Raw genomic sequence first — 13,906 nt, 5'->3', positions numbered from 1 at the left:
GTAAAATGTTTGAAACTTTTTTGGTAGGCTGTGTGTGTGTGTGTCTGTCTGTCTGTCTCTCTGTCTGTTTGTCCTTCAGTTTGGCAAATCAATTTGCCACACTTTTATGCCTGCGCTGTAGTTGAGGGTGCATTAAGTTTTACACTTGTCTGTCTGTAAGTACATATGCTGTATGTCCCAAAATTGGTTTTTCGTTCTCTATGGGATAATAAAACAAATCAAATGACAATATAGGGAAAGTCCATTGGGGTAACTACCACCCCCATTTCTTTTTGATAACTTGAAAACGGTCAAGATCTTAAACCTGAAACCATATATATTCTTCTATGTGACAACAAAACAAATCGCATGAAATAAAAGGTGAGTCCTCTGGGGTCACCCCCACCCCCTCCTGTTTGAGAACTTGTAAACGGTTGAGATCCCCACCCCTAAACCATATATATTCTTGTACAGGACAATAACACAAATCAAATGAAATATAGGGGAAGTCCATGGGGGTCACCCCCACCCCCTTCTTTTTGATAACTTGTAAACAGTCGAGATCCCCACCCCTAAACCATATATATTCTTGAATGGGACAATAAAACAAATCAAATGAATTTGAGGGGGAGTTTCCTGGGGTCACCCCCACCCCCCTTTTTTTAAACTTGTAAACGGTCAAAATCTCCACCCTGAAACCATATATATTCTTGTATGGGACAATAAAACAAATCAAATGAAATACAAGGTGAGTCCCCTGGGGTCACCCCCACCCCCTCCTGTTTAAGAACTTGTAAACGGTCGAGATCCCCACCCCTAAACCATATATATTCTTGTATGCAATAAAACAAATCAATTGAAATATAGGGGAAGTCCATGGGCGTCACCCCCACCCCCTTTCTTTTTGAAAACTTGTTAACAGTCAAGATCCACACCCTGAAACTATATATATTCTTGTATGGGACAATAAAACAAATCAAATAAAAAATAAAAGGTGAGTCCCCTGTGGTCACCCCCACCCCCTCCTGTTTGAGAACTTGTAAACGGTCGAGATCCCCACCCCTAAACCATATATATTCTTGTATGCAATAAAACAAATCAAATGAAATATAGGGGAAGTCCATGGGGGTCACCCCCACCCCCTTCTTTTTGATAACTTGTAAACGGTCTAGATCCCCACCCCTAAACCATATATATTCTTGAATGGGACAATAAAACAAATCAAATGAAATATAGGGTATGTCCATTGGGGTTACCACCACCCCCTTCTGCTTGAGAAATTGTAAACGGTTGAGATCCCCACCCCTAAACCATATATATTCTTGTATGGGACAATTAAACAAATCAAATGAAATTCAGGGGAAGTCCATGAGGGTAAACCCCACCCCATTCTTTTTGAAAACTTGTAAACGGTTGAGATCCCCACCCCTAAACCATATATAGTCTTTTATGGGACAATAAAACAAATCAAATGAAATAAAAGGTGAGTCCCCTGGGGTAACCCCCACCCCCTTTTTTTTGAAAACTTGTAAAGAGTCAAGATCTCCACCCTGAAACCATTTTTCTTCTTGTATATTACAATAAAACAAATCAAATGAAATAAAAGTCGAGTCCCCTGGGGTCTTTTTTGTGATTGAGTTATTTTCCTTTGAACAGAAATTGTTAATTATATGCATTAAGTTTGATTACACTAAGCCTTTATAGATAATTTTCACCTGTTTATAAGTTTGTTATTCTGTAAAAACTAATTTTCTGAATGCTATATATATTTTTTGGATTAGGTGAACTCCTTTTAAAACTTAGCTTAGGTTGTCTATTAATAAACATATATTTAGATTTCTGATTTTGGGCCCAGTTTTCAAGTTGGTCCAAATTAGGGTCCAAAATTAAACTGTGTTTGATTTCAACATAAATTGAATATATATAGGGTTCTTTGAAATGCTGAATCTAAACCTGTATTTATTTTTATTATTAGTTAGATAAAACCACATCGAGGTACTAAGGGTCCTAAATTAAACTTTTGTTTAATCAACAATTGAATTCTTGGGTTCTTTGATATGCTGATTTTAACAATGTTTGAGTGTTAAATCTGATCTAATTTAAGAGAACTTAGTCATCACTGGTTGTTGTTATTATACTATTGATTATAATTTGAAAAATTACATCATATCTAATTTTATAGAACTTAGTCATCACTTTATTCATTATAATCATATCTATTTATCAAGTTTGAGTTAGTTCCCTTTGCACAGAAAATATATGGATACAATTAAATTGTGTTTCATTTCAACTTAAATTAAATATATATAGGGTTATTTCAAATGCTGAATCTAAACCTGTATTTAAATATTAGATTTTTGGACCCAGTTTTCAAGTTGGTCCAAATCAGGGTCCAAAATTAAACTTTGTTTGATTCACAAAAAATGAATTTATGTGGTTCCTTGAAATGCTGAATCTTACCATGTTTTGAGAGATTTTGGATTGTGAGCTCCTTTATCAAATTGATCTACATTGTGGTCCAAAGGGTCCTAAATTAAACTTTTGTTTGATTTCATTGAAAAATGAATTTTTGGAGTTATTTGATATGCTGATTCTGACAATGTACTTAGATTTTGGATATTGGACCATAGTAGGTAATTAAATTAATGTCCAATTTCAAATATTTCAGTTCTTTGACCACATTCATTTTGTGTCACAAACCTATGCTGTGTCAAATATTCAACCACAATCCAAATTCAGAGCAGTTTTAAGCTTAAATGAAGTGTCCATAGTTGCTCAACTGTTCAGGGTTTGACCTCTGCAGGAAAATTCGGTTTGCTGTCACTCTGACAGCCTCTTGTTCACTTTCTAATAAAATAAATCACTCCTCGTTATCTTTGATAAAAGTTTATTTTACTTTTTTGACATACAAATACTCTCATTCATAAATTTCATCGTAAATTTCTTTAGTAATGTGTATTCAAATTTATCACGTGTATTCATCATGTTCATTGGTCATGTTTAAATAGATTCTTCTTCTCGACCAATGAAAAAATTCGTTACTTAAATGGCCAAGTGATCGCACACAGACGATGCGTAAATACAATGTATTTGCGATCTATTTCTTCAATTTTTGCACTGAAGTTTTTAAAGTTTCTACTATAAATATCTGTTTTCTTGATGATCATTTACGCTATAACCTGATTACATGTTCTGTTAAGGCTGGAACAGGTAAATCAGAGACTTTTGCTAGTTATCAGTTATTGTGCAACATTGACCGACCTCTCAGTGGTGATCAGCAACTTGACAATTTTAACCAACATTTATAATTAAAATGTGAAAATTAACACACTGCGGGATCAAGTATTAAGGGACAACGGCCAATTAAGGCGCTGCGGGATCAATGAAAATATTTTGAAGGCGCTGCAGGACCGCAGCGTCATATCCGCCTGGGGAGAACACTGTGCAATGTTTATTTTTACCTCCCACTAATAAAGCAATCTTTACCCTTCAGCGCTTACATACACTTTGATTATGTCTAATCTGCCAAATAAATTTGTTTCTCGATCACTTATTGAAAACTCATGCAGTTGTCTGTTTTGATGTTTAACAATTGTTCTTGGTTATGATGAAATGACATAGAAATCTTTTAATTGTCAAGTTATTTTCCATTTAATAAGTTAGCTTTGGATATGACATTTAAATATTTTTAATACATGTACAAGAAAAGTTGTGTCTCAAGAATTTTACATAAAAACTATTCTTATTTTATGATGTTACTATTTGTTAAACAAAAAATCAGTGTTATTCTGTATTTTTATAAGTGACTATTTATTTTTAAATATTCTTATTTTGACTTTGTATTTGTAGAGCCCTTTCCCAAAAGGAGAAGTTTATATAGGCCACTCTGATGGAGGGTATGGGGTAACAATGGGGGCCCGTGATGTGAGGTCGAGTATGGTATACGTGTTTACTCTTAATACTCCAGAAAGAGACTTTATACTTAGTGCTGACACCAGGGAAGATATGAACCAATGGATAGATGCATTCAAAGAAATACAAACAACAGAACCAACTTCCCAGGATTTAAGACGTACGTATATAAATTCCAAGATTTTGTTTTTGTCAATGCTTTGTATAACGGGAGAATTGTATGTAGTTTGTGATTTGTGAATTAATATCACCACTTATATCTCACTGTGTTACTGTATATGTAGTAATAAAATGTTTTGCTTGCTATAGTGTTTCAATTATAAGATTTGTATAAATACCTCGGTATATTTATTGGATAAATCTGATTTTTTTAAACTTTTGCAACTTTGTGACCTTTTATAAAAATTATATGATTTCAACAGCTAAATGTAGTTTCACAAAAAAAAAAAAATGTAAATTAATAAAAGGTGTTTATAACCTTCTTTAAGTTAATTTTTGTTTTGTTGTGAGGTGTTGATCTTCAATAGTGAAAGTAAAGTGAATAAGTTAATAAATTAGTTCATTAAATTACAGAGAAAAAGATGTATGATCAAACTTTAGCCATGAGAAAATAGGTATAATACCCATACTCAATATATAGCTAATTATGCATTCCCCTATTTAATGCATTTATGTATAGATCTTCACATACAACACAACACAATTTATGTTTGCTTGGCAGAACACTTGTTTTTCACATTGTTAATGTCTTTGCTTTTATCATTAAACATTCAGAATATTGGCACAAAAAAGTTAATATGATTGAACATCCCTTAATTTTCAAAAAAAGGTAAAGTTGGTTGGCTTTGATTTATCACCAATGAATGATTACAATTTAAAATTTGTCTATTGTAGGGGGTCTCATTGGGGGGTGTGATCCCGGATCCCACTTATTGCTTTGTCAGAATCCTGTATCCCGCTTATCATTGTAATAATAACTCTTGTAACTTCATGTCTCCTGCCCGACATCATTTCATGTTTTCACGCAAATAATTTGACTTTCATGTGTAACGCTTACAAAAAAATCGGCCAAGCCCGAATCACACTTACACCCCAATGTGACCCACATTGTAGTTTGCCATCTTTCAAAGAACTGGTCAGAAATCACTAGCATATTATGACGCTATTCCATGTGGATTACAAACTGATTGTCCTTTTCCAGGTTTTAATATTCATGTCAATCTAATCATTAAGAACAGAAAATAGTTTCACGTTAGAAGCACTTGAAAGTTTAATTGCTTCTATTCGGTTTTGATCTAAAGTCTTAAAGACTTATATAGAACAAATGGGAAATTATATTCATGCTAAGAATCTATACACTTTTACTTATCTCCATTGAATTTTAGATTTTTATTGGTTCATTCAAAATTTGATAATGCAGGCTTTGTTAAAGGTAAATAATTCTTCAAAAAATCTCTGGGAACATATGGAAAGAGCTTCTTTTTTGAGAATGTTTCTCAGATTGAATTCATGATATTTTTATAGGAATAGATTGATTGTTTGATGCTTGCTTGGTGTCCTGTGGCAAATATTTCATGCATGTTCAGGAAAAAAAATACACAAATTAAACAATACATGAGATTTGTGGGTACTGCATAATGGATCAAGCAGGTTAGAGGACTTGATATTTGGACTGCCACTGGAAAAAGAGGGCATACATTCCTGCAGTCTTCTGAACAATTGGAATTTTGGCCTCTTACAAACTCCTCAGATGAGTTGCAAGGTTCCTTTTACATGCAGAGATCATGATACCGGGGCACTCTTAACTTGGGGTCTTGAAATTATCATTCCTTATTCCTGCATATGTATACATCCATCACAACTAAACTGATACTCCCTCAGAATGAGTATTGCTTCCTGACAGGGAAAGTCCAGGTAACCTAATTTCTGTAACCCCAGTTCCTCAATCAATAAGACAACAACAAAATAATACAATTAAACATAAACATAATAAAAGTAGAAGCTAACAGAATGAGTTATTGATTGATGGAAGAGCCTGTTTTAATATATAATCAAAGAATGCAGGTAGCTACCTGGTAAGTGTTCCTGGAAAATTGCCAAGAAATATCACCCATAGTCCCATACTATGAAAATAGTAAAAACAGAATTTGATTGAATGCATCCTTACAGTGAATATCGATGATAAGATTTTAATTGAATATGCATGAAAATACTATATTATACTTACATGTTAAAACAGTTTATTATGTAGATATAAGTATGCAAAAAATTAACCATCACACTTCACTCTTTAACACCACTCTTGCTGAAAATTGCTATGTTATTGTAAATACTAACACAAATATAAGCTTTTTAATAAATTAACATTAATTATAGCATTATGTTAGTCGTATTTGGTCTTCTGTAAAATGAGCTATTGTAAAACACAGATCAAAGCAAAACTAACCTATAATATTGATTCTACCAGAACATTTTTAGCTCACCTGACCTGAAAGGTCAAGTGAGCTTTTCTCATCACTTTGCGTCCGTCGTCCTGCGTCCGTCGTCCGTCGTCCGTAAACTTTTACAAAAATCTTCTCCTCTGAAACTACTGGGCCAAATTTGACCAAACTTGGCCACAATCATCATTGGGGTATCTAGTTTAAAAAATGTGTCCGGTGACCCGGCCAACCAACCAAGATGGCCGCCATGGCTAAAAATAGAACATAGGGGTAAAATGTAGATTTTGGCTTATATCTCTGAAACCAAAGCATTTAGAGAAAATCTGACATGGGGTAAAATTGTTTATTAGGTCAAGATCTATCTGAATCGGACAACCTGTTGTTGGGTTGCTGCCCCTGAATTGGTAATTTTAAGGAAATTTTGCCGATTTTGGTTATCATCTTGAATATTATTATAGATAGAGATAAACTGTAAACAGCAATAATGTTCAGCAAAGTAAGATCTACAAAGAAGTCAACTTGACCAAAATGGTCAGTTGACCCCTTAAGGAGTTATAGCCCTTTATAGTCAATTTTTAACCATTTTTCGTAAATTTTTGTAATCTTTTACAAAAATCTTCTCCTCTGAAACTACTAAGACAAATTTAACCAAACTTGTCCACAATCATCATTAGGGTATCTTGTTTAAAAAATGTGTCCGATGACCCCGCCCGTGAAGCAAGATGGCCGACATGGCTAAAAAATAGTACATAGGGTAAAATGCAGTTTTTGGCTCATATCTCTGAAACCAAAGCATTTAGAGCAAATCTGATGAGTATAAAATTGTTCATTAGGTCAAGATCTATCTGCCCTGAAATTTTCTTACCAATCAGGCAACCCGTTGTTGGGTTGCTGCCCCTGAATTGGTAATTTTAAGGAAATTTTGCAGCTTTTGGTTATTATCTTGAATATTATTATAGATAGAGATAAACTGTAAACAGCAATAATGTTCAGCAAAGTAAGATCTACAAATAAGTCAACTTGACCAAAATTGTCAGTTGACCCCTTAAGGAGTTATTGCCCTTTATAGTCAATTTTTAACCATTTTTCGTAAATTTTTGTAATTTTTTACAAAAATCTTCTCCTCTGAAACTACTAAGACAAATTTAACCAAACTTGTCCACAATCATTATTAGGGTATCTAGTTTAAAAAATGTGTCCGATGACCCCACCCGCAAACCAAGATGGCCGACATGGCTAAAAAATAGTACATAGGGTAAAATGCAGTTTTTGGCTCATATCTCTGAAACCAAAGCATTTAGAGCAAATCTGACATGGGGGTAAAATTGTTCATTAGGTCAAGATCTATCTGCCCTGAAATTTTCAGACCAATCAGGCAACACATTGTTGGGTTGCTGCCCCTGAATTGGTAATTTTAAGAAAATTTTGCAGCTTTTGGTTATTATCTTGAATATTATTATAGATAGAGATAAACTGTAAACAGCAATAATGTACAGCAAAGTTAGATCTACAAATAAGGCAAATGACCAAAATTGTCAATTGACCCCTTAAGGAGTTATTGCCCTTTATAGTCAATTTTTTACAATTTTCATAAATTTTGTAAATTTTTGTAAATTTTTACAAAGTATTTTCCACTGTATCTACCGGGCCAAGTTCATTATAGATAGAGATAATAGTAAGAAGCAAGAATGTTCAGTAAAGTAAGATTAACAAACACATCACCATCACCAAAACACAATTTTGTCATGAATCCATCTGTGTCCTTTGTTTAATATGCACATAGACCAAGGTGAGCGACACAGGCTCTTTAGAGCCTCTAGTTTATGTTTACAAAAACATAAGAAAATCAGAAATATTTTTTTCTGGATGGGATGTGAATTGTATTTGGCTTATAATATATGGCTGCAGTTATTTACAAGGTACAGGTAATGATTATCACTGTTATGTCCATGCATTTTCTTTGATCAGAAGTAATCCATGATATGATATGTTACTTGCAAAGCCTGGTATATCTGATTAAGCTTAAATTGTTATGTTGCTGTCTTAGCTTCCTGTCACCATTGTATTTAAAGAGACTAGAAACAAAACCCTACATACTACTCAGATGATTTAAATGTCTAGACTGTATCTGTGCTACAGGTGTCCTCTGTTATGTTTAATTAAACAATTTTGGTTTAAACAGATCTTTACAAATTTCTTCGAAATAAAAGAAAATCCTGCTGATACTAGTGTGCATGTTTTTTCCACATTTAACTTTGATAACAAGGTAACCAAATTCATCATTTTTAGTACTAGAATATTTTTCGGAAACATTGGAATACTGTTTTGAATATGAATAAACGAGTCAGCTTTTTAGGATAACTTTTTATTTAAAGAACACATTTTTTTTTGAAAATTACTGAAAATTTAAAAAAAAAATTTCAATGTTTTTCTTGTTGCAAAAATATGATGGAATAAGCATTACATAAGTAAGAATTTGCATTTTCAATTCTTTTAGTATCATTTGTATGCATTTTAAAATTGTTTTTTAAGAAATCATGTTTATTAATCTTGGCTTTTTTGTCCACATTAACAAATGCATGGAATATTTTCTGAAATTACAATAATGTTCCTTCCAACAAAGACTAATATATTATGTTAGTGTAATAGTCCCAGCTTCCAATAGCTATCCCATCAATCCTTTCTTGTTTTGCTCTTCATAAATTCAATGTGATTAATCCAAAGTCTGCTTTAGCTGACCAAATTTCAATTTTGTTTGTTGCACTTATAAATTATTCTTAGTATTAACAATAAATTTGTGTATATGTAGTTAAATTTTAAAAGTATGCTTAGTATGTTTTTCTTTGTACTGTTCTATAACTTAAATAATTTAAAATAACTGTATTTGTTTACTTATTTTTTGTTTGTTTTGCAGTGTTACGAATGCTGAACAATAATTCATGAAAGAGACGTCAGCTTTACAAAAGACAATTAAGATAGACGATTATGTATAATAATGTGTTCATATTATAAAAATCCATATGTACAAAGTGTCATCTTTTTGTAAACAGTATATTTATTTAATGTTGGTTTTGTTGTTATAAAAGATGTCTGGAGAAGCAACACAAGTTCTACATACTTTATACCTAACCTAGTTATTGGACATATAGTGTATTTATAATGGGTGATGGAACATGGTTTAATTCGAATTGTCTCTTGTTCTGCATAGAAAATCTCTACTAAAACCTATGTATGTTCCTTTCCTCACAACAAATTTATTAAATGTGTATGTCTGGTTGGTCCTATACTTTGTTAAAGTATAAATTATGTTGCTTTTGCAGACGCATAAGTAAGTAGTTTTGCACTGCTTTTAAAAATACCATTTGAAGGCCATTATCTGATTAAATATACTGGACTTCTGGGATAGGGACAGTTGAAAATCTAATAGATGTTCATTGAAAAAAATTGACAAACATTCTATCCCCCCACCCTCCTCCCCCTGTGTGGAGGTGACATTACCCATAAGTTGATATTTAGTGCAGACTATGCCTTGTTGACAGTTACTATGACAATCTTTCTGAAGTAATCATGTGACAGGTGAGTGTAAAATGAGATAATACCTGAAAAGCAGACTATCTCCTTGTTTCTGTATAAGTTGTGGCAATTGTACTTTTGGCCACTTGTTTCTATAGTTATCTCAAATGAGTTTTTATTGTGTGTATTCGATTGACATGTGCTCTGACATGCCTGATTTCACATGGCTCCATAGACACATCTGGCAACCAGACAAATAAAACATGTTCAATCTTATCATGGAATGAGTGGCAAGGAATAGGTTCTAGTTGTGATGATCCTTAATCAGATAATTAACTTTCCATGGTATTTTTATTTTTCAATGCAGTTTAAAAGATGAGTGCAAGATAAAGAACAATTTTATTTTGTAAAAACACTCCAAAAAAAAAAACTCAGCCACTTCCTTAATAACAGGACAAATCTGTAAAATAGGTCAGAAGTTACTGATTGAAATATTGTTGTTAATGTTTAATTTATATATATATTGTAAACTTGTAAAACTATTTATGAGAAATTGAAATTTGATAACTGTTTCATCGGAAAAAATGACAGAAGTATTAGAAAAAAATCATTGAAATCACAGTCATACATACATTGTATTTAAGAGTATGCAATTTCTAAGTTTTAAAGACAATTTTTACTATTTTTTTAATTTCATCAAATTCATACTTTAAATCATTTTATTTATCAAATTGAGTTCTGAAGTTTTAAGACCTTAAACTACATTTTAATTTGATAGCTTGTGTAAATAAGAAAAACAGTGTTGATATATATGATTTAAGTTATCTCCCCTTTAAAACTGATTAAGGTATTGATTGGAAAAATCATCTTGAAAAATATGTAAAAAAGCTGCTTAAACTATTGAAACTATTGAACAGACATTAAAATTACAAATGTCATTGTAAATGGATGTTTAAATGGTCAATTTACATATATTTAAATCTAATTACCAAATGAGAATGATATAAGCCTGTCTACTCTCAAAATATTTTGTGTTATCAGATTGAGAATTGTTTTGCTTAAATTTGTATCTGTTCCCTTATGTATGTTTATGTGTTGTGGAAAAATTGTGTAATTTGTCATTTTACCAAGGCTTGAAATCTCTAATTTGGTATAAAAGGGCATTGACAAATTTGCAATAGGTTTCTGTCAAATGTGTAATGTCCCTTCTGAATGTAAACATTTTAGTTTTTATACGACCGCAAAAATTAAAAATTTTTTGGCGAATATTGGTATGACGTTGGCGTCGTCGTCGGCGTTGTCGTCGTCGTCGTCGTCGTCTGGCGTCGTCCGAAGACACATTGGTTTTCGCACTCTAACTTTAGTTTAAGTGAATGGATCTCCGTGAAATTTTACCATAAGGTTCAATACCACAAAAGGAAGGTTGGGATTGATTTTGGGGGTTATGGTACCAACAGTTAAGGAATAAGGGGCCAAAAAGGGGCCAAAAATAAGCATTTTTGTAACTTCCAGACATAACTTGTGTGTTAGTGTATGGATCTCTCTGACATTGTACCACAAGGTTCCATATCACAAAGGGATTGCTGGGATTGGTTTTGGGGGTAATTGCCTCAAAATTTTAGGAATTAGGGGCCAATAAAGGGGCAAAAAACAAGCATTTTTCTAGTTTCATGATAATAACTTGTGTGTAAGTGTATGGATCTTTCTGAAATTGAACTACAAGGTTCCATATCACAAAGGGAAAGCTGGAATTGAGTTTGGGGGTAATTGCCCAAAACATTTAGGAATAAGGGGCCAAAAAGGGGCCAAAAATAGCATTTTTATAGTTTCCAGACAATTACTTGTGTTCAAGTGTATGGATCTCTCTGAAATTGTACTGCAAGGTACCATACCACAAAGGGAAGGCTGGGATTGAGTTTGGGGGTGATGAATCATAAGGGGTTTCAAAAAATTGGGGGGGGGGGGGGATTTTTTTTTTTTCATTTTTTTTCTTTTTTTCCTTTTTTTTTCTTTTAAAATTTTCCATTTTAAGTTGGTTATTTCTGATTTATATTTAAAAGCAAATAATAATGATATGGTAGGAGATACACACCAAACAGGATGTGTAAATTATTATATAATAAGTATTGTGCAATAGCAAGAAATTTTCAATTGCACAGTATTGCACAATAGCAAGAAATCTTTCATTGCACAGTATTGCGCAATAGCAAGAAATCTTCAATTGCACAGTATTGCGCAATAGCAAGAAATATCCAATAGCACAATATTGCGCAATAGCAAGAAATTGTCAATTGTACAGTATTGCGCAATAGCAAGAAATATTCAATTGCACAGTATTAATTGCTTATTTCTTGACCAATTTCAATGGGGTTTTATTCTTGAATTCTTGGGGTTCTTTAATATGCTGAATCTAACCGTGTATTAAGTTTTTGGATTTTGGGCCCCGATTTTAAATTGGTCCACATTGAGGTCCAAAGGGTCCAAAATTAATATTTGTTTGATTTCATCAAAAATTGAATTATTGGGGTTCTTTGATATGCCAAATCTAACCGTGTATTTAGATTCTTAATTTTTGGTTCCGTTTTCAAATTGGTCTACATTAAGGTCCAAAGGGTTCAAAATTAAACTTAGTTTGATTTTAACAAAAATTGAATTCTTAGGGTTCTTTGATATGCTGAATCTAAACATGTATTTAGATTTTTGATTATGGGCCCAGTTTTCAAGTTGGTCCAAATCGGGGTCCAAAATTAAACTTTGTTTGATTCAACAAAAATTGAATATATGGGGTTCTTTGATATGCTGAATCTAACCATGTATTTAGATTTTTGATTTTTGGGCCCCGTTATCAACTTTGTCCACATTGATGTCAAAAGGGTCCTAAATTAAACTTTGTTTGATTTCATCAAAAATTGAATTCTTGGGGTTCTTTGATATGCCGAATCTAACCGTGTATTTAGATTCTTAAATTTTGGTTCCGTTTTCAAATTGGTCTACATTAAGGTCCAAAGGGTTCAAAATTAAACTTAGTTTGATTTTAACAAAAATTGAATTCTTAGGGTTCTTTGATATGCTGAATCTAAACATGTATTTAGATTTTTGATTATGGGCTCAGTTTTCAAGTTGGTCCAAATCGGGGTCCAAAATTAAACTTTGTTTGATTTCAACAAAAATTGAATATATGGGGTTCTTTGATATGCTGAATCTAACCATGTATTTAGATTTTTGATTTTTGGGCCCTGTTATCAACTTTGTCCACATTGAGGTCAAAAGGGCCCTAAATTAAACTTTGTTTGATTTCATCAAAAATTGAATTCTTGGGGTTCTTTGATATGCTGAATCTAACCATGTATTTAGATTTTGGATATTGGACCATAATAGGTGAATGTCCAATTTAATAAAAAAATTTAAGTTCTTAGACCACATTCATTCTGTGTCAGTAACCTATGCTGTGTCAAATATTTAATCACAATCCAAATTCAGAGCTGTATCAAGCTTGAATGTTGTGTCCATACTTGCCCCAACTGTTCAGGGTTCGACCTCTGCGGTCGTATCAAGCTGCGCCCTGCGGAGCATTTTATTATATCTGTTTTGATAATTTTAAAACAGAGTAGATGATGGGTTGGGAATTGATGATAGGAAGAAAATAGAAATTCTGATTCAGTCCATGATGGCAGCAGATGGCTGCTTGGTGAGTGAAATGGTGTAGACTAACAGCTAAGATACTGCAGCTTTATAGAATGATTTAACATTCTATAAAGCTATAGAAAGTTACAAATACATTTTTAGTTCACTACAATAATGTTGAGGAAGAACTATTAAGAGTTTCTTGGGTATTACTTTGCCAATGAATATTCAAATAGGTATGTAAAAACAGCTAAGGGAGACAAATTTTGTGTTGCAAGAAGGTTTTGTGACCCATATTTCATGGTTCAATGTCTTAGGTTATGGTTCATTTTCAAGTTGAATTTGTTAAAGTTTAATATCAGCATCCAGGCAAACATAGGTTACTGTCACCTACAGTTTATGCTTCATTGACTTTGTTTAGATTTAAGTTTAATTTC

General features: G+C 32.7%; 1 protein-coding gene across 6 annotated transcripts in view; it reads left to right on the top strand.

The window, feature by feature from the left end:
- Positions 1-10,258, top strand: part of LOC127708818 (arf-GAP with dual PH domain-containing protein 1-like) — a 54,881-nt gene extending 44,623 nt beyond the window's left edge. For 4 of the 6 annotated variants that reach the window (XM_052213969.1, XM_052213968.1, XM_052213967.1 and 1 more), the window contains 3 exons: positions 3,829-4,051; positions 4,465-4,505; positions 9,247-10,258. In XM_052213969.1, coding sequence (XP_052069929.1) covers positions 3,829-4,051; positions 4,465-4,505 — 264 coding nt within the window. In that variant the 3' untranslated portion in view covers positions 9,247-10,258. The remainder of the gene's footprint in view (positions 1-3,828; positions 4,052-4,464; positions 4,506-9,246) is intronic. The other 2 variants (XM_052213970.1, XM_052213965.1) reach the window with 1 other exon arrangement.
- The last annotated feature ends 3,648 nt before the right edge of the window (positions 10,259-13,906 follow it).

This window comes from Mytilus californianus, unplaced genomic scaffold (genome assembly GCF_021869535.1).
Source record: "Mytilus californianus isolate M0D057914Y unplaced genomic scaffold, xbMytCali1.0.p SCAF_7, whole genome shotgun sequence".
Taxonomy (NCBI): Eukaryota; Metazoa; Mollusca; class Bivalvia; order Mytilida; family Mytilidae; genus Mytilus; species Mytilus californianus.
This window is presented reverse-complemented; position numbering and strand designations above follow the sequence as displayed.